Source organism: Esox lucius, chromosome 23 (assembly GCF_011004845.1).
Source record: "Esox lucius isolate fEsoLuc1 chromosome 23, fEsoLuc1.pri, whole genome shotgun sequence".
In the NCBI taxonomy this organism is placed as follows: domain Eukaryota; kingdom Metazoa; phylum Chordata; class Actinopteri; order Esociformes; family Esocidae; genus Esox; species Esox lucius.
Window position 1 is genome coordinate 9,145,237 of NC_047591.1, and position 25,712 is coordinate 9,170,948.

Sequence of the window (25,712 nt, forward strand, 5' to 3'; positions counted from 1 at the left end):
ACTGCTAGAGGTCATTTTGTAGTACTCTGGCTGATACCGGTCCTGCTGCTGCGTTGATGCAGCTTGTGTAACTGTGATGATTACGTGAGTAGTAACGGCATAGGTTTGTATTGTATATTGGGGGGGATCAGGGTCAGTGGATCCCAGGATTTTCCCTATTTTCCTGGGGGGTCACATTGACCGGTCTGTAATATTGGGGGGTGGGGGTCATTGTTAACCACTGAAGAGTCGAGAGCAGCATGTACCACCACATCCTTTAGAGAAATAGTCCATATACTAGAGCAACAGTCTGATTCACACAGAGCATTTCGCTTGGTATATTTGACATTGCACAGCGTACAAGAAAACACATTGGTACCTCTGGGATAAAGAGCCTACAACCACCGAGAAGAAGGGCAACGATTTAACCACGTCACCACCACATCTAGCACACAACAGACCCTCACTCTAATGGTTTGAATCCATGAAGAGTTTACTTTTTGGATCCTTAACGAGTTACCATTCTCCCAAGCTTTCCTGGTGTTCCCTTGCTGCATGTCACCAGCGCCAGGCAAGGCAGAACTTTGAGCAGTAATCTCCATAGCCGGCAATGTCACAACTCGATAAACAGCACAAAATACTACCTCAGCCGGAGCACAGTGGAACGTAAAGTGGTGTCGGAGTCCATTGGTCAGTTCACATTAGGCACGACACTACTGCAAACGTTTTCTTTGTTTGTTTGGTTATTGCCACCTTGCTAGGAACTTTTGGAATTCGTGGTGAAAATTATTTATCATGGGTGAGTTTTCTATTTGTAATACAAATATAACTTGAAGATTAGTTAGCTTATAATATCAGAGGTAATATCAAATTGTCTTCATTTGAGTATTTGTTTTTATGCAATTACATTTAGATATTTTTTCTTTTTCTTGGTAAAGCACATTGAATTGGTTCTATGTATAAATAAATTTGCTTGCGTCAATTTAACAGCTCAGCTACAGCCTATTGTACTGATTGGATTTACAGACGATCTTGCTACTACTATCAAGCTAGCTGATGCATGCACACAAGCTAGCTCAAATGTACTACTACAATATGCAACCAAAAGTAAATACTCACGAGATGATCCGGGAGTTACGAAGAAATTGGACACTAAGCTATGTCTTCCTTGGTAGAGCACACGTGGAGTATGTTCTGTTATGGATGAGCTTATTTGTGCTGAGTTGCGCGCGTAGACTTGGTTTCTAACTTTAAGCGCTGTGACGTCGTTGAGGTGTTGATGCCCGAGGCCAGTCTGTACTCTTTCATTAATTCCCAAGCATTCTATCTGCAGCGAGTCGTGTGAAACGGCCTTATGCTTCCAGTGCATAATACCTAAGGAGTTAACGGTTCAATTCGATCAGAGCAGTTCCGCACATCCCATAGGTACTGGCATAGGCTTATTAACGAACAAGACCAGAAGGTATGATTTGATCAGGCATACAATCTGCCTCTTGTAGAACTGAATGGAACAGAATATAATAATATGCCAGTCACGGTCCATCGTCAACCACAAGAGGGCATCTTGACAATTTTCTACTTTGTCCATTGAACCAGGAATACACCTGCTAAATGTATCTTATAACTTCAGAGAGCTTAAATACCCCCAGTCATCAAGGCATCAAAGTAACTTAACCTCAAAGTTGGTATCACTCTGTTAAATAAAAAATAAATGAACATAACTATGAGGCTTTACACAACTTTATTGAAGTTTGTGTATAAATACACATGCACATTTCAAATGTAAACTCAAGTGAACTCAAGTGCACAGCCAAACCTGAAAAACCCCATTTCATGCAAAGGATGTCCAGATTTATTCACCTTTACAAAAAAAAAGTCAAAACGAAAGAACATCCTTTTAAAAAGATTCCAATCCCTCAAAAGAGCACAAGCAAGACGGGCTTCTGTCCACAATGGCACACTACATAATGAGGGCAGCACTTTTGAACAGAGCCACGTGTAGTATCTCTTTCAAAAGCAGCGCACTATAGCTAATAGGCCTCAATTAAGACCCAACCCTGGACTAGTGGACTATAAATGCCCCCCATTACGTATTCGGTCTTGCCAGTCTTTAAATACATTTTTATTATTAAATGCTTACATATAAATAAATAATCTTATCAAATGTGCACTCACAGAGTGAACTCTTATGTACAGTATTGAATAGCCTATATGTAATTATCACATCTCACTCACTCATTAGTACCCATAACCCCTTCCTCCCTCATTCCCCTTTACAGAGGAAGACCCTGCTCCAAACAACGGATCACAATGACATTTTATATTTTCCCTTGGAACCAAGGACACATACAGCAGTACCCAACTATTTTTATAGAATTTCTAATAAAGGCAACTCACTCCTTATATATTCCCCCTCACATTCAACCAAAACAAGAACAGGCAAAACAAAAAAAACAAAAAATTCAAACTGGCCCTACAGTGAATGGAAGGCATCATTTACAGCATGAGTATAATAGTCATTCATTCAGCATACATTCCGGCCCTCATGTGTAACTGTTGATTTCTGGTAGTAGTGGATGTGTTTCCTGGTGTGTGTGTGTGTGTGTGTGTGTGTGTTTCTGGGCCATGCAGACAGACAGTGTGACGAAATAATGTGCAAATAAACGGCTACAATCTGAGATTAAGAGTTAAGGCTGAGGTGATCAAACCAAGAGACAGAAATCTAATGTGTCACCAATATTCAAAATCTCAAAACAGCCTCTAGGAGAAGCAAGTAGTGAAGGAGTGGCTCAAGAAGGCGCGTAAAGCTAGACATGCAACAAGCTAGACATGTATGATCCAGCTTGAGGTGGGGCCTGGAACACAGCAGACCACACCACAAGCCAATACGTCTCCTAATCACTTATGCAGGTGTGAAAGAACTGAACAAGTATGGTTCCAACTTGTCATGTGACACACAAGGGGGATTTCCTTTCCGCCCCAAAAAACTTAAAATCTACGAAAACGTGAAAGGGCTTAGAGGTTATTCCTGGATCGGGGCTTTGAGTGCCTTGAAGGATACTTCCTGCAGGGAGCAGAATAAGAGGCAAAGAACAGAAGGCTTGTACATTAGTTCTGTCACAAAAAATGCAAGATTGTCCACGTTGATTTTATCGGTTTGGCCGTTTTACATTAATACGTGTCTGTTTCTCTTCCTCGCCCACACAGTGCAGAGTGGGTGTGCTTAGCTAGTATCGGGCACCGTGGTTCACACAACCATATTGTGATCTTACAGGCTAAAGTGTCCCTAGAAAGCGGAGTCACTCTGTGGCATTGACCACAGTGTTTAAAAAGGCAGCATTCAAATCATTTTAACTCAGGCGATCTTGGCTTGGAGAAAAAAGTGTAAAGAAATTGCAGTACTTGTGGCACTAATAACTATTCCTATATAAAAATGGGTGACTGTGCAACAAAAAACTGAAGTATGAGAACGAACCCCCAAAAAGGTTTCAGCGCGTCATGAAAACCTATATGATATATGTCAAAAGAATTATTTAAACAAAAAAAATCTTAAAAATAGCAAAAGTAAAATAATATGTCAATGCATTGCTCTCTTCAAAAATATAAAAATGTAACAAAATTAAAGCAGGTGGGTGGGAGGGGGTCGATTAGGAGCGACAAGCAGCAACACTGTGACATTCTGAGTTTTATGCAGTTATGAACTCCCGTAATGCAGGCATTCCTAAAGCTTGTAATGGATCAGTGCGATTTCAGTTAAGACGCCATCGTTCAGTTTCCTCTGGAGTGAAAGATTCATGTAGAAAGTACATGGAAGAGACAATGAGACCCGAATCAGTCCAGCCAGTCACACCACACACACCTGTGGGTGTTCCAGCACTGACTTGCACCTAACCTCTCCATGGTTGGATTCCCCAATCTAGCCCACTGTCTGTACGTCCAGATGGGGTCAGAGGTCGGAGTGCGGCATCAGGCCTGGCCCACTGCTCCGTCGACTTTGTCGATATGGCTTTGGATTGATATCCCTGTCCCAAACTCTGTTTCTCCTGCTCAGTTGGTTTTCATGGTGACGTCGCAGCTAGGCTCCTCCTCTTCGTTGTCGTCTTCATCCTCCTCCTCCTCCTCTTGCTGCTGCTGCTTGCTGTCGTTCTTGTTGTCGTTGACATCCTCGTCGTCACTCTGGGCTAAAGCAGAAGCCCCTTGGGTTGAGGCGAGGATCTTTCCGGTCTTCCTCTCGTCTGCTTCTCCGTTCTCCTCCACATCTTCATCGTCGTCCTCTTCCTCCTCCCGGTCCAATGCAAAGTAGCCTGTTCCCTTCACTGTGTCCTGGCGCTGATAGAACAGCACGTATGCTGCTTTGGACTGAACACAAACACAAAGAAACAAAGCAGGGTGAGACAATGTAGTCACAACAACACGCAAGGGAAGAACGAGTGATGAACTGCCTGGACGGACACCGTCATAACCCTGGAGGAGGCAGGCAATTCATGGCTAAACGCCAGACGGCCATGTGTGTTTGACAAGACACCCACCACTATCTGATCTTCGTTGGCTGGACACACGCTGCTGTCGTCAAAGTGGTACCACTTGTCGTCGTCCTTGTTCTTTGCGTAAGCGGTATCTGTGAGGCCCAAACACCAGGGGGGTGAAGCACAAGCACAGAATTAAGTGAGACATCCTTGTCGGAAATAAACTTCAACGAGACTATGGTTGGCCACGTTTCCTTGGTAACTAAAAGACAGACTCGGAATCGGACTTACAGTGTCCTCCTCCCATGCCTCCATAGTGGTTGGAGACGGCAATGAGGTCATAGCGACAGGGGCCAGAGTTGGGGTTGATCAGGAACTCTGACATGTCTAGGTCTCTGAGGAGAGAGAGACCATTCGTAATATCCCACACATGAAGAAATCATTTGTTGAGGAAGTCATCTGTTGACAACAAAGTATTTGTCATCTGAGGAAAATGCTTACGTGAGTGGGAAGTCAACCAGGGAGTCCAGCTTGTCCCTCATGTATCTGCTGTAGGAGAACCTCTTTAGATGAATCACCAGGACTGGAGGCAGAGACCACAGGTCCAGCTTCTTAGTGGCTTGCTGATGCTCCTTGCAGTTCGGACAGTACCTGGCATAGATTAATAAATAACATTTGTAGTTATTTTTTACCATTCTTAAAAGCAAATTGTTTCTTCGTACCTGAGATAGACAAGATAACCAGCCAGCAGTCACTTTGGAGTAGGAAACCTGAAATGCTGTACAGGTCTACATTTATCAAAATACAGAATTTTCTACAGTTCATTAACACATCATGCTCATTTGCATTTCGAATAAACTATTCCTTTAATGTTCACCATTTTCTTAAGCTTAACAATATGCGCCTAAGTCTCACCAGGGGTCCTCAGCTCCCAGCTTTTCCTTGGTGGTGAACAGCTCGATGCAGTCTTTCAGCTTGAAGAAGGCCTTCTTCTGAGGCTTGTACTCCATGCTCTCGTGCTTTTCAAAGACCTTTTAACAGAGAGAATATAGTTAGGAATTCTTTTGTACTGTATCATAATCCAAAGATTTCCCAAGTCTCCCCTCAAACACACGCCGACTATTTCATCTACTATAACTAGCACAGCCAGTTCGGGAAACGCTGTTTCAGTGCATGAGGCCACAGACAGCCAGAGTGTGACGTGAGTAGCTGTACGGTCTGTGGAGGGAGGGAGGGATGCCTTACCTCTGTGATCCTCTCATCAAAGTGTTTCTTCTTCACCTCTGGTTCCCAGTCCAAAGAGAGATAGGACCTGTCTGATACAGAGAGAGAGAGCGATATGCCGCTTAAGACTGAATGTAAACGGGACAATGCAGCAACATAAAAGGATCGCCCGTGAATGTGAACAAACGAAGGAGATATGCCTATGATTCGAGTATGGCATGAGAACGTTGCCGTGTTTCTATCTTTATTAGAGGGCTGCCACTTCAGCTGTGCGCTGGGCATAAAGCCACTGACCACTTAGCCGGAGGTGCCCCTCGTCGAATCGGATCTGGCGCGGTTCATCCTTGATTAAGCTGAAGTCCGTCTTGCCCATGTTGTTGAACTGGAATGTAAACAGCCTATTCTTCTCCACCTTCGTTGTAGTGGTCTGGTTCTGGTGACCTCTTGACCCAGAGTTCTCTTCCTCCGGACCAACCCCGTTCTCTAGCTCGTTGTCTCCGCCCCCCACCGAGTCCTCCGATTGGCTGTTGTCGTTCTCGGAGGGCAGCTCCTGGTCCTGGCTGGACTCGTCGTCGCCGTCCTGTTCGTCAGTCTCCATCTCGCCTGGAACGGACAGGATCAGCCCGTCAGGTTTTGGAATTGCTTTATGGACAAGGGTTACATAGGACAGGGGATTGTTTATGCACATTTTACAGTGGGTGGGGGTGAGTGCGTGCATGCTCTGTGGGTGTGTTAAACTCACTTGGCGAGTTCTCCTCCAGGACTCCATTAGTTGCATTCCCATTGACAGCGTGTTGTTTAGGTAACGGAGTTGTCGTCTCCTCCTCAACGGCTGAATGCACAAACCGGCTACAGCACACAGCGGAAACACCATAAGAATATAATCAGTTACTATTCAATACATGCATACGCCCCAACAACATAATTGAAATCCTCGCTGACAAAGAATAATAGGCCTTCCACCCTCAGTGCTGGTATTAGGCAGTCATGCACTGTACTCATGAGACAACTTACAACACTGGGACATTGTGTTAAAGTAGGAAAATTAAACAGAAATCCCTCACTATCCATGCACTATTCTTATTCTAATTGGTCACCACATATTGTTATGGACTTTAAAATTGCAGAGCTAATTTGACTTTTGTAAACTGAGGTCAACAGTTATTATGTAGAAAACGACGACAAATGACCTAGACACAATTACAGGCTCCTCACAGCTAGTACTGGGTTGCACAGCCACTGGCCAAAGTACCTGCAAAAACAAATACTTCTGACAGCCATCAAAAGGCTTGCTGCAGCTTCCACCAGTCAAATCTGGCCCACTTTTCAGCAGCAAAAATCTGGCCCTCCTCCAACTGATGTTTTCAGCTGCCGCCACAGATAATGGATGTGATTCAGATATAGACTTTGTTGACCAATTAAGGAAAGTCCTCCATATTCTACCACCTTTTCTGGCTGCATTTTGATGCTTTTGTTTGGGGCTATGTTGCTGGAAACCAACCTCACTCAATGTATGAATGTATTTGGACTCTGGGTTAAACAAAGGACTCTAAAACTACATACTGATTTCATGACAATTAGAACATATTAAAGACTCTCAGTACCAGAAACAGTAAAGAAACCACAAACCATTATCAACTCCACCCACATTTAATTGTTGGGATGGTTTTCTTTTCATGTAATGCATTCATTAGCTGGCTTTCTTGTGTCTCCTTCAGTAAGTATCCTTCTATGTTAATAATTACGCAACTAAACGTTCCATCTAAAGAACACTGCCTGCAATCAGCTCAAAGAAGGTAGGACTGTGCTGTGGGGTTGTGTTGCTGGTTCAGGTGTGGCCTGATGTATGCAATACATTGTGCAGTCAGCAGATCAACAAGGTGTTTCAAAGCGCAACGTCCAAAACAGTTTCTCCGTTAAATGTTACGGCTCTTCCAGCAGGATTATAATCCCAAAACGCCCTGGAATAGTTCAAGAAACACTGCTCTAATCTGGAGCGGCCAGCAAAAACTCCAGATGTTAATCTAAAACTTGTGACAAGAGCTGAAAATATGCAGTTGGGCGTGGGGGGGAGGTGTGGTACTCATCAAACATTAAAGAATTGTTCTTGAGAAGCGAGCTCCTCGAAAGGTGTGACAAGATTTTGATGCCAACAAGAGGCTGTGCAACCAGCAACTAGCTTTAGGGTGACCTATAATGTTGACAATGTATTCTTCAATATCAACTGAAAACATTTCTATTAGTCACAAAAAAAAGGTTTAAGGGTGGCAACACATTTAACTGAATTTGTACATGGGCAACTTCTGACACTTAACAAGAGCTCAGAGCACCAAGTTAGGGCTAGTTTTTGAGGCGTTCCCACCAGAGGCGTAGCAGCAGCATGTTGTAGAGCTTGTCCTCGCTAAGCGTTCTGGGGACGGTGATAAGGAAGGGCTGGCCGAACAGAGGGGAAGAGGTGTGGTTGTACCCGGACTGCTTGTACTTCTCTTTGAGGTGGACCGGGATCACCACGTGGTCCGTGTCCTCCAGCCGGTTCACTGCCACCTCAAAGCTACGGACGGAGGGAGGGAATGTCATGACATGTCTTACAGCCATCCCTGAAATGTTATGACGCGTGCACTGAAGCTTAAAGAGGGGCTGAGGGGACTGGTGGCCTTGTTTCTTTCCTTCTCAATGTGACAGACAGAATGTTTCATTGGGGTAAAGGTCGGTTCCTTCTCAAAAATACTTACTTTAAGACCCCAGTTAGACTAGATACACTTTGAGAAATAATGAATATTGTAATTCACGACTGACTGAAATTTAAATTCTTTTTTTAAATATCTTTTTTTCTACTTGAGTATTTATGTGTTTAATTGGATGAAGAGAAGTCTTTTTTGCTGGAAGAACCCATTCATGTCCACCAGAGGCAGCCACTCAGACCCCTGAACCCCAGCATGTTTATTAACGTTACCAAGAAGGCACAGACATCTAATAAAGGGATGATATTGTTATCACATTAGACACCCAGTGTGTTTCCTCCATGTCGCGGTAATGAAAACGGTCCGGCTCGCAAAGCTCTAACGTGAAGACACAGCACTTCATCGGAAACAGACTGACACTCACACGTAGATGTCGTCCCTCTCCATAATGCTGCTTAGGTTCTCGTTGGTGGCAAATATTCGGTGGAAGCGGTGGTTGTAGATATCGGTTACAATCATCTGCGTTAGAAGAGGACTCGTTACGATCACTCTGTAAAAACACCTGGTTGGTTCCGCCGTAGATGGCGGGTAACACATGCGAAGTCACTGCCTTTCACTGCGGTGATCTTACCTTCTCAGCAGGGACGCCAGACAGAGCAGAGAGTGAGGCACAAAGGTCTGATATGTAGCCCACCTTGGGCACGGTCAGTTTATACTACAACAGAGAAAGACAAGACAACAATTAGGGTTCGATCACAAACTCAAAAGTTCACCGACGGCAGCAAAATTCCCCAGAGCCAAATTCATGACTCCTTTTTAGGTCAGGGCACAGTACTTGTGCGGCTTTGGCCTGGGTGTCGAAACTGAAATTCACTCGGTACAGAAGCAATTAGGGGAGTTCATCTGAACTGTCCATTAAGAAAACACATTAAGAAATTAAATAATTCAAGTTTTAAGTTGCTAAAACAATATATATGGTAAGCTCTAATGAACACCATCCAGTTACCTGTGTGGGTTTGGCCAGGGGATCCAGCCTGACCAGGAAGACCTCCAGGGAGCGCTCCTTCTTCATGGGTAGTGGAAGGGTCAGGTAGCAGAAGGGGTCAAAGGTGACAGACACTTTTGAGCAGACAGGGCACACCAGGGTAGACTTGAACAAGCCGTGGAAGATGTCCACAATGATGGAGTCGTTCCTTTTGATGTGGTTCTCCCACGCCTCCTCTGCTACCACCTTCAGACGCAAAGAGGGGAGGGGAAACGGTCAGGAACCATGACACGAGTGACAGGACAAAACAGAGGTTTTTGAGACCTTTTCACGACTACTACTGGCTGGTTTAATTCCTAGAAATGTGCCTGTTACTTGTTGTCAGTTGGGGCATAACCCTATTTCTGACAGATAAGATTCTCAGGAACGTTTCCTTCACAAACCTTGATATAATCAAATGAGGACATTCTTTTCTATACAGATCTTCAAAAGAACTTAGTGCCCTTTGAGGAACTAACAAAACCATTATTAAACCTAACTTCAGATCGAATTAAGAACATTTTAACTTTCTTACATGGTAAGATCGTAAATGTTTTAGCTCAAAATTTAGTTTTCCAACCTCTGTACATAAAAGACACGTTGGAGTGTCTGGTGAACACTGCTTCTACTTCCACTGGTTCTCCTCCAGACAATAAAATAGAAACCAAGTTGATTGGGTAGTGTACAATCTGGCATCCAACCAAGCCCCGTCAACAAATTGCTCATTTAAATTAATGGTATACCCATTGATTGTTGAATATAAAATGCCTCATTGTGCTGAAACGAAACTCAAGATTGTATAAAGATTTCCATTGATCAACAAACGACCAGGTAGGCGTTGGGTGCAAGACAGAGTAGAAAGACTATCTAGGAGGACAGAGGAACAACGCCCAGCTGTGGAACAACAGTGCAATATCTGTGTATGGTCCTTGGAAAATAGTATAAGTAGATAAACCTTGTCAGGCCTGCCCTCCGCGTCTTTGAGCAGTATGTAGGGTTTCTTCCTGATGCGGTTTAGGTCCTCGTGCAGACCGTCCAAAAGGAAAGCCAGCAGCTCGTGCGAGTCCTGCTGCTGGTAGCCCGAAAACTGGGGGGCGAAGCGACCCACCTGGGTCTACAGTGGGTGGGGGGCAGAGCCACACAAGATATTCAGCAACAGATATAATGGACATTCAAGATTGACACGATAATGGAATTTGTCTAGATAACAGAATTAATACAGATTTCACGTCCATAATCAAAATGAAAGGTTCCTGGAGAATCCTTTAAAGCAGGGTTAGGCAACTGTGGTCATGGAGCCAAAAGACTTCTAATCTTTTGTTTCTACCTACAAGTGAATTGAACTTTCCTTATCTCTGGTCAGAGAAATTCTCTGATTAAAAGAAAACTATGAAAGAAAGCAGTGTTTTGGCCTCCAGGAACAGCGTTGCCTACCCCTGGTTTGAGCCAATTCCAAATCCTTATAAATTGGAACAGTGGGCGAACACGCCGCACAGAAACTTGATACAGCTCTGACAGAATTGGCTTCACACAATGTGACGCATGCTACCTCAGAATGTGGCGGCCCTCCAGCTATCGATATCTGCATGTTTACACAACAAAATAATCGAGGTTCTCGAGTCACCTTCGATACATCTTGGACAATTTAGAGTAACGTAAACGAGCCCTAAGCCTTTCAGTAATGAGATGCAGCCCATGTGATATTCGCCAGGTAGGTACGTGTGGTCACCCTGAGTTACCTTAAAGGGCCGAGGTGTGATGTAGCTATACTTCCCAGACCACGACTGCTTGGTGATCTCAGCGTAGGCTTTGGCGATCTCCCCCTTCATGCCCAGAGGGTTGTCCTCGTTCAACTCATCATTGTACTTATCCTTCAGGAAGTACTCCGTGAGAGGAGGTACATTACTTAAACACTGCAAGACAATGAATATACAGTATATAGATACATTGCCTAAGGATTTATATGGATATTAATGAAGGGGAAAATGAAGGGGTCTCAATACTTTCTGAAGCCAATGTACATTTACCGTATGCTAAAAAAGCTAATAGTTTGGGGAGAGACGCAGCAAAGAAATAAATGAGACTACCAAAAGAACACCCCTAAACCAATAAAGTGATAGAATAACAAAAAGCCATTCAACGCCCCCAGCTTGGGTTTCGGTACAGTACCTGGACGGCAGAGTTCATAAAGCAGGTGTTTCCCAGGTTGGAAAGTCCACACAAGCCCGGCCTCTCACTTTGCCTGCCCTGGTCTGAACACTCGTAGCTGTTATATGGGTGGTAGGACGGAAGGCTGTAGCCAGAGTTTTTCACACTGCAGAGATCAGGACATCCGTCAGGAGGGAGTAATTGCATGTGGCTGAATGCAATTACTAGACAACATTACCATACACATGCGGACACAACCTGCCGCCAGTTCTCACACACAAAATCTGTCACTTTTCCCCTTTGTTGTCAGAAGGTCTTTCTAACCTCTCACTCAATGTGGGGAGACGCACACAAAAGCAAACCACACAAAACAAACTGGTAATTGTGTAACCAAAACACATTACCCTAAACCTTTAACATAAAAACAAATACCAGAGGACAGTGAACCACGTAAAGGCAGAAAGCGAAATAACATTGACGCATAAGGGAACAGTACAGTGTGTAGCTTCCACAACAACGAAGAGCGTTGAGCTGAGATGCACAACTTCTTCTCAGTTTTGGTCCTGCAGCTACCACGCGTTCAAAGACAACCACTGCAGATAATGCGAGCGTTATGAGAGACAAATCATGCATCTTGCTCATTTCAAACTCTGTGACGCTGGTCGTTTGTGTAGTTTAACTGGACCCCCATTACCAGAAGCAGACAGCTACTCTTCCTAGGGTCTGAGGAGAACAACATGAATAACCAAACACTAATAAATGAATCAAACATAACAGGCCCAGAAATGTAAAACAACTGAAAAGATTTTGTGTTTGTGTGCGTGCATGTGCGTGCGCGTGCAATGTCATTTCGCTGAGTCTACCTCTAAAAGACATCGCATAGCATAGTCGAGCCTGAACTCTAAAGCCCTGTGGGACCGCAAAAAGCCTTGGAACAGCAGTATGAGAAGCAGCATAGACCTCTGGGAGTGGAGTGAATCTGCGTCCCATTGATCCAGAGGTGGCGAAGCAGCACCGCCAGCGATACCGGCGACACCGGCAGCAGTGGAAACCGTGTTAGTGGCCAGCTCGCAGCTCAGGGCTCTCTCCACAGCCACCCTGCTCCTGTCTAACTCGACGGTAGAGGCGTCAGTCCTCAGCTCTGTCCTCAGGCACCACCAGCAGCACAGGAGCATCTCATCTCAAACGCTTTAACCCGTCCGACGCCGGCCTCACAAAATCCATCTCCATACCTCGCTTCTAATCCCAGTCCTGGGGTTTAGTCCAATCGAGCCTTAGTCCACTCCCAGAGCCAAGAAATGGGACTAGGTGTAGCCTGCTCACAGCTCAGCGCCCTATTAGCCCCCCCGGCCGTGGTCACAGGACCGATCACAGAGAAAGGGGGTCGGCGAGGAGCGTCCTGACCTGAGCCGAACAGTCACAGTTAGAGAGGAATCCGAAGAGAAGCCTCCTCCAACTCCGTCAGTCACAGGTAAAGTGTAACCGCGTCGCGCCTCTCCTCTCCCTCTGGGCCGGGCTGCTACGGTGTCATCCCCCTGCCCTGCCCCATCCCCACCTCCAGCACCGACGTGAGCTCCGCTGGGCTCTTCTTCGCTGCTACCACAGGACAGCCTATTAATAGCAGCAGCTAGTTACGCTACGACAATGCTCAATAAGCCGCTTCGGGAGGTAGAGGAGCATACAGAGAAAAAGCAAATGAGCGAGAGACAGGGTTGGGGGGGGGGGGGGGGGGTTGATGACAGAAGATAGAGGAGAGGCAGCGCACAGATAGGTACAGGAGAACGAGGGAGGGGTCGAGGAGAGAATGGGAGGGGATGAGCATGAGCACGCAAGAGGGGAGGAGGGGACCTGACAGCAGAGAAATGGGAGAGGATGGAGAGAACAGCTGATACACTCATTTCTGCTGAGGCTGCAGAGAGCATGGTGGTCAAATAGACACAACTGTTCTCTAGCAGACAGCAACCTTCTTAAATATGCAATGAGGTGTTCATATTGTCGGGTGGCTCTCTCCTTAAGAATCTACTGTAGCCGGTGTGGAGGGCACAGCTGGAGGCGGAGGAGAGGAGAATAATTAAGTAGGCATCCATGTCGCAGGGATTGGAGAGAGAGGCGGAGACAGAAAGGGAGAGAGAGAGGCGGAGACAGAAAGGGAGAGAGAGAGAGGGAGAGAAAGGGGGAGAGAGAGAGGCAGAGAGAGAGAGTGAGAGAGGCGGAGAGAGTGAGAGAAGCGGAGAGAAAGAGCCGGAGAGAGAAAGGGAGAGAGAGAGAGAGAGAGGCAGAGAGAGAGAGAGAGAGGCGGAGAGAGTGAGAAAGGCGGAGAGAGTGAGAGAAGCGGAGAGAAAGAGCCGGAGAGAGAGAGAGAGGCAGAGAGAGAGAGAGAGGCGGAGAGAGAGAGAGAGGCGGAGAGAGAGAGAGAGGCGGAGAGAGAGAGAGGCGGAGAGAGAGAGAGGCGGAGAGAGAGAGAGAGAGGCAGAGAGAGAGAGAGAGGCAGAGAGAGAGAGAGGCGGAGAGAGAGAGAAGATAAAATGCATTCCGAAGGTCACACAGGGACTGCAGAATATGCAGCGTGATGAGCTCAGAGCAGAGAGAGAACGAGCTACAGAAACAAAAACAAAGACAGGTGAGAGAGTAAGAGAGAGAGTGACAGAGGGTCAGAACACATGCATCTTGTCCCCGACTACGATAGCCACCGCCTGCTATCCATCCTGTCCAAAACAAACAGAGAGCCCTACCCAGCCCCGGACTGAAACATCCAACATTAAAACAGCACCCTATGCATAATTCAATCCCCGAGCGCATGAAGCCGGGCCAGTAGAGTGAGTTACAGGGGGTTGACAGGGAGGGGGTCTGCCGGGAGATCCTATTCCCTCATCACCAGTGCACCACTGTTTATGCCACCGATAAAGTAACAATATAGAAATAAAACAGGCAACACAGTGCCCGAACAGTGTGTGAAAAAAGTGAGGTGCCCAGGCCGTAACTTCGCTACGACGTGTGTGTACATCTCCCAGTAGCATGCCCCCAATTTCTAAGATGCCCCAAAAAGAGGGGGGGGCTGTTTTGAGGACAGTGATAACACAATCCACACACTCAGCAGTGGTTGCCAAGTCAGCCCACCGAGTTTCTGGGTCTCCCGAGGTTCACGCCAGCAATTGGGTGTCATTAGAACCATCCTTTTCTGTATTCATCTTTTTCATTTTATTTTTCAAATCATTCATTAAATCATTACCTCAGTAGATTACGACTTAAACTGAGCTTACATATAAATATAGGTACCCAGAAGCTCTTCAGAGCCTCAGTCGAGACTAGTGCTGTGAAAGCAGCAAACAGCACGGAGAGGGGAACTATAATGCATGCAGGTAACTGCAAATCACTGCAAAAGCACCTCAAGCCCAAACCCAGAACCATAGACGTATAGAGTTCCACAAACTATCCTCTGTATTGGCACCAAGTGCTCCAGAACATCAATAACTATCTAATTTGCTCTCTTCGACTAGATAGAAACTCAGGTGCCAAGATGGCTTCTGTTCAAAACTCGACATCTCCATCTGAGTTTGCCGAACTCTAGTGTTTCTATGGCCCTCTGGGCCTCAGCACAGTGAATCAGTCAAGCCCCCTACCCCCACTAGTCCTTACTTCCTGCTGTTGAAGCTGCTGTTATGATTGTTTGGGAGAGATGAAGGGGAGATCTTTGGCAAAGCAGAGAGATTGGAAGCACCAGATGACCTTCAAAAGATAAAGAATATCATGAGTTAAGCCTAGTTCAGTTACAACGGCCGACATGAGACGAGATAAAACTAGCTTTAGAATGTGTTTTACAACCACGCAATAAAAACGGGGCATTCAAATCTTTAAGATTTGAGGAGACAGCTTTTTAAGACAAATGTGTATCTAGAATGATGTGGTGAAAGTTTGAAGCACAGTTCTCTCTTGTTGTGGCAAATGAATAACTTGAGAGACATGCAAGATTAACAGGCTACATCTGTAACTTGTCAGATAAATATCACCCAGTTAGGCCAGCTGTGCCACAAAAGCAGCCCAGTTCTATGTTTGTTTGGTTAGTTAGCTAGTTCTTTGCTTGACTGAATACAGAACGATAGCACACTGTTGTCCAATACCTCTTGTCAAAAGAGTTTAAAGATTTGACCCAATTAATTTACAAACGCTAACCAACGGCATGAGACATTTTAGACTATTAAGATCTAACAAACGTTGTTCTAAAAACTCTTGAGAATACCTCATGTATCTGAACTTGGCTTTTGAGGGAGCGAAAAATAAAGTTTCAAATTAAAGGCTTCTATAAAGATATGGAAATTATTCAGAAATCATGGAAATGGGTAAAAGCTCAAATCTAAATGTTGAAAGCGCTATGTCCATTTGCAGAAATTACAACAAAGAATTTCCAGCGAATAACAAACACTGCTTTCTTCCATTGAGACATCAGTGCACGTGCAATAGAAGTATAGTACTTGTAAAGACATGTAACTATTCGTTTTTACCACAATTTCAAGTAAGTATTTCTTAAGGACCTCTCTGCTTCCCCATCAAAACCAAATCCCAGACAACATTGTTCCACCACATTGTGGATTCCAAATAATAAAAGATATGCCAGCAAATAAAGTCAAGCAAATAGCGTCAAAAAAACATAGCGGTCTGCTGGGTTGAACATAAAGAATGTATACATTATATTTAGAAAAATAACAGAAAACTCCATATATTTATATCCCCAGGGTCAGTGGGAAGTCCTGTTGCTCTGTCCCACCACTAAGGTCATGGCACAGCCAGAAACACTCACTTAAGTGCAGAGGAACCTCTTGGCCATGTTCCATCCTCATTCTTCTGCTCAATTACCAGGACCTGCATGGATATCAGAAATACAAACATAATACACATATAAATATATAGAAACATAAACATACTACCACAGTAAAACCAAATTCTTTAGACTGCACCATACATAAATCTATGGCAACACACTAAAGACACATGGGAATACAGTACTACAGGCCTCAGAACAGAACATTAGGTTCACTAGCCATATTGCCCAGGAGGTTTGCCGTTGTAAGACAACCACATTTGCATTTATTACATTACTTCATGTGCCAGTAAGTGAATCTGACTACATAGTGTCGCCATTCAACATTTTGCTGACAGTTGCAGTTTAAAACAAAATCAAAATGAACATTGAAATTCAGTCAACATGCAGACAGAACAATGTAAAGAGTCAAAACATATGAGAATTATTTCTCATTTAAGGTCATATTGGGGGGAAAATATCTCCTACAGGCTCCTAAAACTCCACTTGGGTAGGCTAGCGTCTATTACTGCCATGGCAGTATTACTGGTCGTACAGCTATGAAACTAAATGCCAGAATGACTTGAGAACAGCTCGGGCAGGATGTGTGTGTGCTAGAAATCAGAACTTGCATGTACCCAGACTACACTACAGAGTATATTTTGTGGCAAAACAATGGAAGGTACAGTAAAATAAAACCACACAACGGATTCCAGTCCAGTGTGACCACATGCAAGCTTGACTGGTGAAATAAACATTACACCTGCCAATGCCAAAATATACCCATCATTTTAGGTCCTGATAGTATGACTGCAATACTTTGGATTTCCTAAGCGGTTTACAACATCTACTTGTAGCAAGTACCCTGTTTCCCACAGTTTCCTGCATCTAGTAAACAGTCGTATATCCACATTTATTAAATAGAGAAACAAAGGTAGTTCAATCCCTATGCATCTCTAGGTCTCCTAATTGGCTTTGTTGTAAGCAAAAAAGAAAAGCAAAACAAACAGCACCCAATTTCTGAAAGGGATCAGTTCAAAAGTAGTGAACCGTTAAGGGTATAGGGTGTCATTTGGGAGACAAACCGCTATATAGTCTAGAACAGCTGTTGCCACTGACCAGGAATGTCACTACAGTCCATGGGCCATTGTGACCATTTGTCTAGATGAATCCCTGCTTGTAATGGATGTTTAGGCCTAGTCTATTCCCTCAGGTAGGGAGACTTTACAATTTTGGCTTCCACCGTTTTCTAGAGAGAGATACATGTAGAAATAGGATCTTAAGCAGCAGTTACAACTGAATCTTAGGAATGTTTAATTTGAAAGTATAGTATACAAAATATAGAGTACCAGGAAATAGCGACACATACCAAGTAAAAGAATAAAGAATAATAGTTCTCATTTTGTAATATAAAGCGCAACACTCATTTCATGGGGACACCTGTATGCTGGCATCACATCGTTCCAAGCCTTCTCCATATATTTTTCATCCCATCATTCTGATACACGTTGATCTTGGATTCATCTGTCCAAAGAATGCTGTTTCAGAACTGGGCTGGCTTTTTTAGATGTGTTTTGCCAAAGTCTAATCAGGCCTTGAGGCTTATGAATGGTCTGCACCTTGTGGTGAACCCTCTGTATTTCCTCTCATTAAGTCTCCTCTTTATGGTAGACATGGATAATGATATGCCTACCTCCTGGAGTTTTCTTCACTTGGCTGGATACTGTGAAGGGGTTTTTCTTTACGATGGAAAAGATCCACAGTTGTCTTCCGTGGGCGTCCAGGCCTTTTTGTGTTGCAGAGCTCACCAGTGTGTTCTTTTTTTTCACAGAATGTACCAAACTGTTGATTTGGCCACTCCTAATGTTCCTGCTATCTCTCTGATGGATTTCTCTCTTTTTTCCAGCCTAAGGATGGCCTGTTTCTCTTGCATTGAGAGCTCCTTTGACCGCATGTTGCGGGTTCACAGCAAGAGCTCCCAAATGCGAATGCCACACCTGGAATCAACTCCAGACATTTTACCTGTTTAACTGATGAAGAAATAACAAAGGAATAGCCCACACCTGTCCATGAAACAGCTTTTGAGTCAACTGTCCAATTACTTTTAGTCCTACATATTAAAGAGCTGTAATTCCTAAACCCTTCCTCCAATTTGGATGTGAATACCTTCAAATTAAAGCTGGGAGACTCCACTTTAAGCCCACTGTCATGGTGATATTTAACTGTAACTTGAATATAATTTGGTAAACAGCCAAAATAACCAAACTTGTGTCAGTGTTATTTCTGGATAATTGTACATGTACTACATTTTCGTTTACATTACATCCATTAACAGTTGTATAATAAGACGAGTAGGCTATATTCAGATACTATAATTATAGTGGATATGATGTATGACCATAAAGATCACATTGAGATGGTTAATGGTTGAGCTGGTTCATGGGCAAACCAGGGGCACTGAATACTTCACATCATCCAATTGACAAACAGCACTCTTGAAGTCCTTGACCAAGTACGTAACAGCTGGGGTTGGACATAAAACCTAAAGTATGGTAGATTTCCAGGAACAGGGTGGGGCAGACCTGGACTATAAAAAGAGCGTAAAGCAGTGTTTCCCAATCTTGGTCCTGGGGACCCCAAGTGGTGCACGTTTTTGTTTTTTCCCTAGCAGTCACACACCTGACTCAAATGAAAGACTTGATAACAGGTTGATTAGGTCAATCAAGTGTTTAAATGGTAGGGCAACATTTGAATCAGGTGTGTGTAGAAAGTTTCCTTGTCAGCCTAACGAACTGTCATGGGGGAAAAAAGTATAGCCCCTTGAAAGTTGTCTTTTTCCTTAAATATTTGTACATACAAATATGTACTCTTCGGTTCAACACTATTTTATGACAAACGTAACCTAATTGAACAAATGACACAGGGATAATATTTAGCAATCTTTTCTCATAAAAAATCAACAGAAATGCAATTACATTAGAAATGGAGAAAAATATAAGTACACCCCTAGCTTCAGTAGATGGTTGTCTCAATGATGGCAAGATGGCCAGCGCCTGAGTAAGCAAAGCAGCCCCAAACCACAATGCCACCGCATCCATGCTTTACAGTGGATATGAGGTTCTTCTGTTTAAAGGCAGTGTTTCATTTCGCGACTTCTGGCACTGCGGCCAAAGTCCATCTTTAACTCATCCATTCACATTACATCATTCCAGTAGCTTTGGTCTTTACCCAGGTGTTGTCTGGCAAACATCAGTCTTGTCTTGATACTCTTTAAGGAGAGGCTTCTTAGTTCCTGACCTCTATTGTAGGCCATGTTGGTGCAGTCTCTTTCTAATAGTTGCCACATGCACTTCGACAAACATTGTAGCAAGAGAGGCCTGTAGGTCCCCTGATGTTGCCCTAAGGTTCTTCGAGACTTCTATGAGCATCTTTCAGTCAGACCTTGGACTAAATTTGGTGGGACAAGCAGTCGTACGTAGATTGCTAGTGGTCTGCATTTTTCTAAATTTGAATATGTGTTTGGAAAATGCTTTGTAACCTCCCTATGACTCATGGGCTTCAATGATCTTTCTTCTGAGGGCCCTTGGTTAGGTCATTTGATAATGGCATGTGTGACCACACACCCATATGGTTAAAACCAAACCAGACCAAATGTCTAATCCTTATGGAAGCATTATGCATGTCACTATCTAATTACTTTCTAATAATTTGCACCCGTTTGCTGAACCGGATTCAAATTTTAGCCATTTTGTGTGACGGTAGGGGTTTACTAGGTCTTCTCTTTATTTTAACAGAACGAACCAAAAGTGGTTTAAAAGTAATTTTTTTGTCCCCTCTTAAACTGGGTTAAGTTTATCAATAAATTAATGTGGTTGGTCTTAATATCAAACATGCATGCGTTTTTTTTAGTTTTTTTTTAACAAAAGACAGGTAGTGTACTTAGTTCTTCAAGTGATTACATTTTAAGATGACAGGACTGGGAGATTGGAAAGAGACATTAATGTATAAAGCTTAGGATCTGAGGGTTATTTCATACCTGTCCTTGGTAGAGTCCTGCATCCTGTATAGTGCTGTCCGGCTTGTTCAGAGGCTCGAATGTGTTGCTCATGTACTTGTTCCACAACCTGGTCTCTTTCTCATCAGGGATACTGAATAACTTACGCATCTCCCTCTCAATGGTGTCTGAATCACAGGAGGGCATGAGAAAACAATTACAAACAAGGAATATGTCACATAGGTGATAAAGAAACTACACTTAACCAGGTCCTAGGACAAACTGAAAAAACTAGACACATGCACATACCTATTTCAGAGAATAAGTATAACAACAGCCCTTTCAACTGCTGTTTAGGTGTATGTACAAAGCTCCCAGCACAAACCAGGTTGAACATACAGTACATTCAGAAAATATTTCACTTCACTTTGGTGTTCAGCTGGTTATAATTAGAATTTATGCTAACATATTAAAGCAAAGTTTATACACCCCTGTTCTGAGGCTAGCCAAAAGCACTACTGCGTGAAAGAATAAGTAATAAGTCATATTCATTGACTATTTCCTGAAAATGTTACTCGCCATGTTGTAGCGACAACATTTCAAGGGGGAAAAATCAGATCACAGCAGTTTTATTTCTTCATTTGTTCAAGCAAAATTTTAAAGTAGTATAGCATAGATTTTTGTCTCGCCTAACTGGGTCATTTATACAAGCCCAAGACAGAAAGGAAGAAGGATAGAATGAGATATCAAGAGTGAAAAAATGTGGGTTGTTGTTATTTTTGGGAGCCTTCTGAACAAAAGATATTGATATTAGCAGTAAAAAAAAGAAAATAGAAAAATGACCCAAAGACCAATGCAATGGCATAAAATAAACAGAAATGAACACAAACAACACAAAAGTCAAACCTCTGTGAATAAAGATATTTTTAAAATTATATATCAGGAAGTTCAGCATCACCTTCACCGTAAAGGTTTGTTCTCTAACTGGGTTACTAGGGTCTGAAAATATTAACTGTAAAATCAATATGGATAGATGGATAGACAGTCAAAAACAATGATGTGTAGCTGTATGCATTTATAATGACGGGGATGGAAATGAAACATGAGGAAAGGGGAGTTCAGTCCTTTTGACGTCAGGGAGAAGAGACGTGTGTGTGTCTACCTATCGTGTCTGCTTTGCTGAAGCGCCGGGTCACCACAGTGTCCATGTTGCCGTCCTCACACAGCTTCAGCTCTGTGAGGTAGACCTCCACCTTGCAGTGCTTCACAAACATCCCCTGCTCGACCACCTGGAGAAATAAGGTGAGAAAGCTTGAATCGGTAAGTGTTTCCAAACTTTTGAATACTACCAAATATATATACACACACAGATGCACATACAATGTTGGCAGTTAAATGTTGAGATAGATTTTGCACTAAGTGTTTGTTTTACATGGCATATGGCACACTAAAATATTTGTTTTTGCTAATTAAACTCATGACATTATTCCAATATCGCCAAGGTTTGCGAGGCAGACAGATTGCGGCATAATCTTGAACCAAGAAGTGTTCTCCAACTTCAACAAACAAAATACACAGGACTAAATAAAAGAATGCAGCATAAGAAAAATCACAACACTTGGGACAAATCAACAACAAAAACAAAGTGTCAGACTACCCAGATGATTTGCCTATTCACAAAAGAAATGTGAAAACGTGTACACACTAGACTATTGGGTCCACTTTATAACTAACGCTGATCCCTTGAAAGAAGCGAGTCACAGACTCTTAATATAGACCCAGAGCGTAGCGACAGCTGAAGGATCCAATCCTATTTTTTTTTTTTCACAGAGCACCCTTCACTGGCGTCCAGCCCCACAGCCCACTGCATAGAACAGACCTGCCCCAGCCCCAGGCTGTCAGATCAGCTGGAGGCATGGCTCAGATTCACCCCCACTCACCAACAGACCACCCATGTTACACAATCAATGCCCACAAGTGTGTCTCACACACACCAACACAGACAGAACAGAGCTTTCAGAAAGTTGTGACAGTTATGCGAAGAACATTGGAGACCAGATCTAAACCACCCCCTAATTCTGCTTAAGCATAAACTCTCTCTTCTAAATCCACTGACAGCGTCTCCGTTTGACCTCAGCCGACATTCCTCCACTTCAAAAACCCCCAAACAAAACACGGAAACTCCAGACAGCAGGTGATATCAACGTAAACTGTGTGACGAGAACACAGGACTCGATACCATTCCAACAGTCCGGGCAAAGCGACGCAAGAAGCCCCCCGATCGTGTAAAAGAAAGACAAGAACCTCCTGCATGTTGTGTCTCGTAGGTCGCTCCATGTAGCGCCACTTCAGTCAGCCAGAGCCTTCTCTGAAAATAGAAACGAGGGGGCCACTCGATACCCCCCCCCCACGACATACATGGCAGAAAGGGGAGGATCGGTGGGGGGAAAGAAAGCACTGCAGCAGCCATTATGCCATGACTGGCTAGATTTGAATTGCAGAACGCCGTGTCTGGGCTCACGGAAGTACTGCGGCTCTGGCCGGCATTTAGCACTTAGAAATAGCCCTGTGTTAGCAAAACCCCTTTGCCGGCATTTCCAGGAAAACTGTGATTACGTGAGCTACTTGCTGTTACACAAGTCAGCTGCCGGCGCTAAACACAAATACACATGTTAACGCAGCACACTTTCTGCTAGTAAAATCTGATTTTCAGAGGGCAACAACGATCAGTAAGAATCTGTGATAGGTTTTTGATGCTCGGAGTGGATCCCATCAAGTCCTTCCTTACACAACAAATTACTTTCCTTCCATCTAACCATATTTCAACTATCAGCTAATATTTGGAATCTCATGACCAGCTCAGCTGTTTCTCCTCTTGAAGACTGTGAGAGAAACAGCAAAGACCATTAGATACAAAATGCTTGAGATTCAGTTACAAGCAGAGCAGCCCTTGATATCTACCTAGACCTTTGACGACCAGCCTAATCCAACGCTTCAGATCACTTCCAGGATTTTGACTGAGTGAAACTTCTCCATCAATCATCTCATACATCCGAAAACACGCCAAATGGCAACCCACCAGTGAAATGGCCGACCATATTTTACCTTTTCATACTACTCACCGCTTGAAAGTTAGTGAGTCCTGTGCCGTGCGCATCTCACTGACCACAGCCGTGACACCGGCACTACCTGCTCCAACTAAACCACCCAAACAGTTCTCGGAACTAGCCACGGCTGGGCATGCTTTTGTACCACACCGCCCGCGATTACAAATTAAATTAGGTCAAGCGCCCTTACCTTGCGTGAGATTGGCTCTTGTCCCTCCATGAGGGAATACCAGCTTACTAGCTTATTCCAGCCTTCTGTTGGAAGCAGGATGTAGTCCAGCTCATCAATGAGGTGCTCCTTAATGGCCAGAACATCCCCATCTTTACGCAACAGAAGGGGAGTACAGGGGAACGTTAATAAAGCAACAGACAAAAAAGAAAATGCAGTGACTAACTGAGGGACTATCTGAACCTGAGAGATAACAAATGTTTGCTTGCCATAATGAACATGGCCCAGGTTTAGTGGGAGGACAGTGTATGGGTACCATGACAATAATGGGGTCATTCATTAGGTACAGCTTCATTGCTGGCAGCCAACTCATTATGGCAGTTTCTCATAGAATAACACACAATGGAACTGGAGAGCCTCCTAAACTCCAGATGTACCCTTTAACAATTCACTGATGCTTTTTATATTTGGTTTATCAAAAAAGCCTGTATAAAAGACCTGTATTGAGCATAATAGGTCATGTTGTTGTTGACTGCAAACAAAACATACTGTGCACCTTGACCACATATTACAGTTCAGAACCAAAACAATGGTGGATCTATTGGTTCACCACAGACACAAGGGGATAAGGAAAAGGATGTTATGAAGTAACCATTGCCACTAATCTCTCCAGACAGTAAATATACTGATTGAAAGAGGTCTGAATGTAAAGATTCCTACCACTTGTAAGCAGCCCAGAATTGTCCACTGGTCCAGGGTAGACATTCTGGTCTCCCATCTGATACTTGTCCCAGCTGTCAAAGCCCACATATTTCTTCCACTGTTTGAACCAGTGGCTGTCCACTAGGTACCTACGTGGGAAGATAGAAGAGAACACTAATGTAACAGTGACACAATCACTGACATACATTTTGAGTGAGTAAATCCTGGTAAACATTGTAGCTGGTTAAGGGAAGCGTTTCAATTATCAACACATGCTAGCTAACATAGTGCGTTGGCGCTAGCCAAAGAGTAGCTAATAATGTGGAATTTGACTGTCACGAACGATGCACATCGCTTATGTCAGCAGTTTACTTTTTGATTCTGGCATGTCTGAGATTTAGTGCACTTGGTAAGTGAAGTAATTTTGACAGGTGCCTTTCACGACTCCGCCCCGATTTGCCAGATGAGCTCAGTCACGGGCAAACCTCTTAAAACTAAGCTAGTTATCCGGCAGCAAGCTAAGTGAAATCGCCGTATCATCATGGAATTGAAACCATTAGGAAAGTTAATCATTTTAACAACATTAGTAGTTAGCTAGGTCACCTAGCTTAGTAGCTAGATAGTGTAATGTTGATAAATATAATTGTCACTGAATATAATGTTATCGAAACAAAAGCTGGAGGATTTGCTAGCTAGTTTCAGCTAACGTCGTTCACTGGGACGACAACTGTCAACACCGCCTGTCACACCTGCTCTACTCAACTTAAGCACTTTGACAGCCCGGACAGGGCCAGCCAACGTGCTCCTGAGACCTTTAAAAAGTTACCACCGAACTCTTACCAAGTATCTCCCTTTCGTAGTTGTGTTTTCAGCAATGCTGCGACTTCTGCTCTCTGGGTATCCAGATCAGCCGCTCCTCCTTCCGCCATCTTTCCTTAGACATCACCCGATGCATGGTGGGAGAGAAGCGTCACTCACGTACGTAGCTAGAGAGCAAAGACCAACCTGTTCATCCAATCATCAATTGTCATCATCAACTGTCCCTGGAAGTAAACGGGAAAGCGCGACTTCTAGCGGTTCAGAATGTTGCTAGATCATTCTTGAATAGAATAGAAAATAATAGACATTTGCGCAAGACCAGACAGGAAGACGAGAATAGAAATATAAAGTGTGAAGTGAAAGCCTTTCCTAGAAACGAGTGATATCATTAGGATTAGCATGGGGAGGTAGCTTAGTGGTTAGAAATGTTGGTTAATAACTGTTATAAAGCCTTCCACTTGAAGTGCGTAACTGATCATTTGTGAAAAGGAAAATAAATACCTGTATTTGTGAACCAAGTCTCAGATGTGCAGATGATAAGTTGTGAATGTGAACAATGAAAATGTATAAATAATAAATTATTCAAATATTTCATACTTCATAT

The 25,712-nt window shown here is 43.7% G+C and overlaps 1 protein-coding gene across 9 annotated transcripts; it reads right to left on the reverse strand.

The window, feature by feature from the left end:
• Positions 1-1,701: 1,701 nt before the first annotated feature.
• LOC105020257 (ubiquitin carboxyl-terminal hydrolase 15) lies at positions 1,702-25,253 on the reverse strand. Of its 9 annotated transcripts, none has more exons than XM_010887127.4 (22): positions 25,130-25,253; positions 24,308-24,438; positions 23,609-23,739; positions 21,474-21,600; positions 20,354-20,499; positions 16,318-16,379; positions 15,159-15,248; positions 11,544-11,688; positions 11,114-11,287; positions 10,330-10,488; positions 9,357-9,581; positions 8,982-9,065; positions 8,775-8,869; positions 8,032-8,220; positions 6,412-6,518; positions 5,964-6,272; positions 5,691-5,761; positions 5,361-5,476; positions 4,947-5,096; positions 4,737-4,840; positions 4,509-4,597; positions 1,702-4,338 (listed from the first exon to the last, which is right to left on the reverse strand). In XM_010887127.4, the coding sequence occupies exons 1-22, from the start codon at positions 25,216-25,218 to the stop codon at positions 4,027-4,029; spliced, it is 3,105 nt and encodes a 1,034-aa protein (XP_010885429.1). In that variant the 5' UTR covers positions 25,219-25,253; the 3' UTR covers positions 1,702-4,026. The 9 variants fall into 9 exon arrangements, with proteins under 9 accessions (XP_010885429.1, XP_010885427.1, XP_010885428.1 ...); XM_010887125.4 differs by having other exon boundaries at positions 5,964-6,311; XM_010887126.4 differs by having other exon boundaries at positions 16,318-16,391.
• Between the last annotated feature and the right edge of the window lie 459 nt (positions 25,254-25,712).

What these genes read in the sequence shown, in the direction of transcription:
- LOC105020257 (XM_010887124.4), bottom strand. Translation starts at nt 25,218, where the DNA reads ATGGCGGAAGGAGGAGCGGCTGATCTGGATACCCAGAGAGCAGAAGTC. An exon ending in TTCTGGGCTGCTTACAAGTG is followed by an intron (nt 23,740 to 24,307) that starts GTAGGAATCTTT and finishes TGTTGCGTAAAG; the next exon opens with ATGGGGATGTTCTGGCCATT. An exon ending in AGCAGCTTCAACAGCAGGAA is followed by an intron (nt 11,689 to 15,158) that starts GTAAGGACTAGT and finishes TGATCTCTGCAG; the next exon opens with TGTGAAAAACTCTGGCTACA.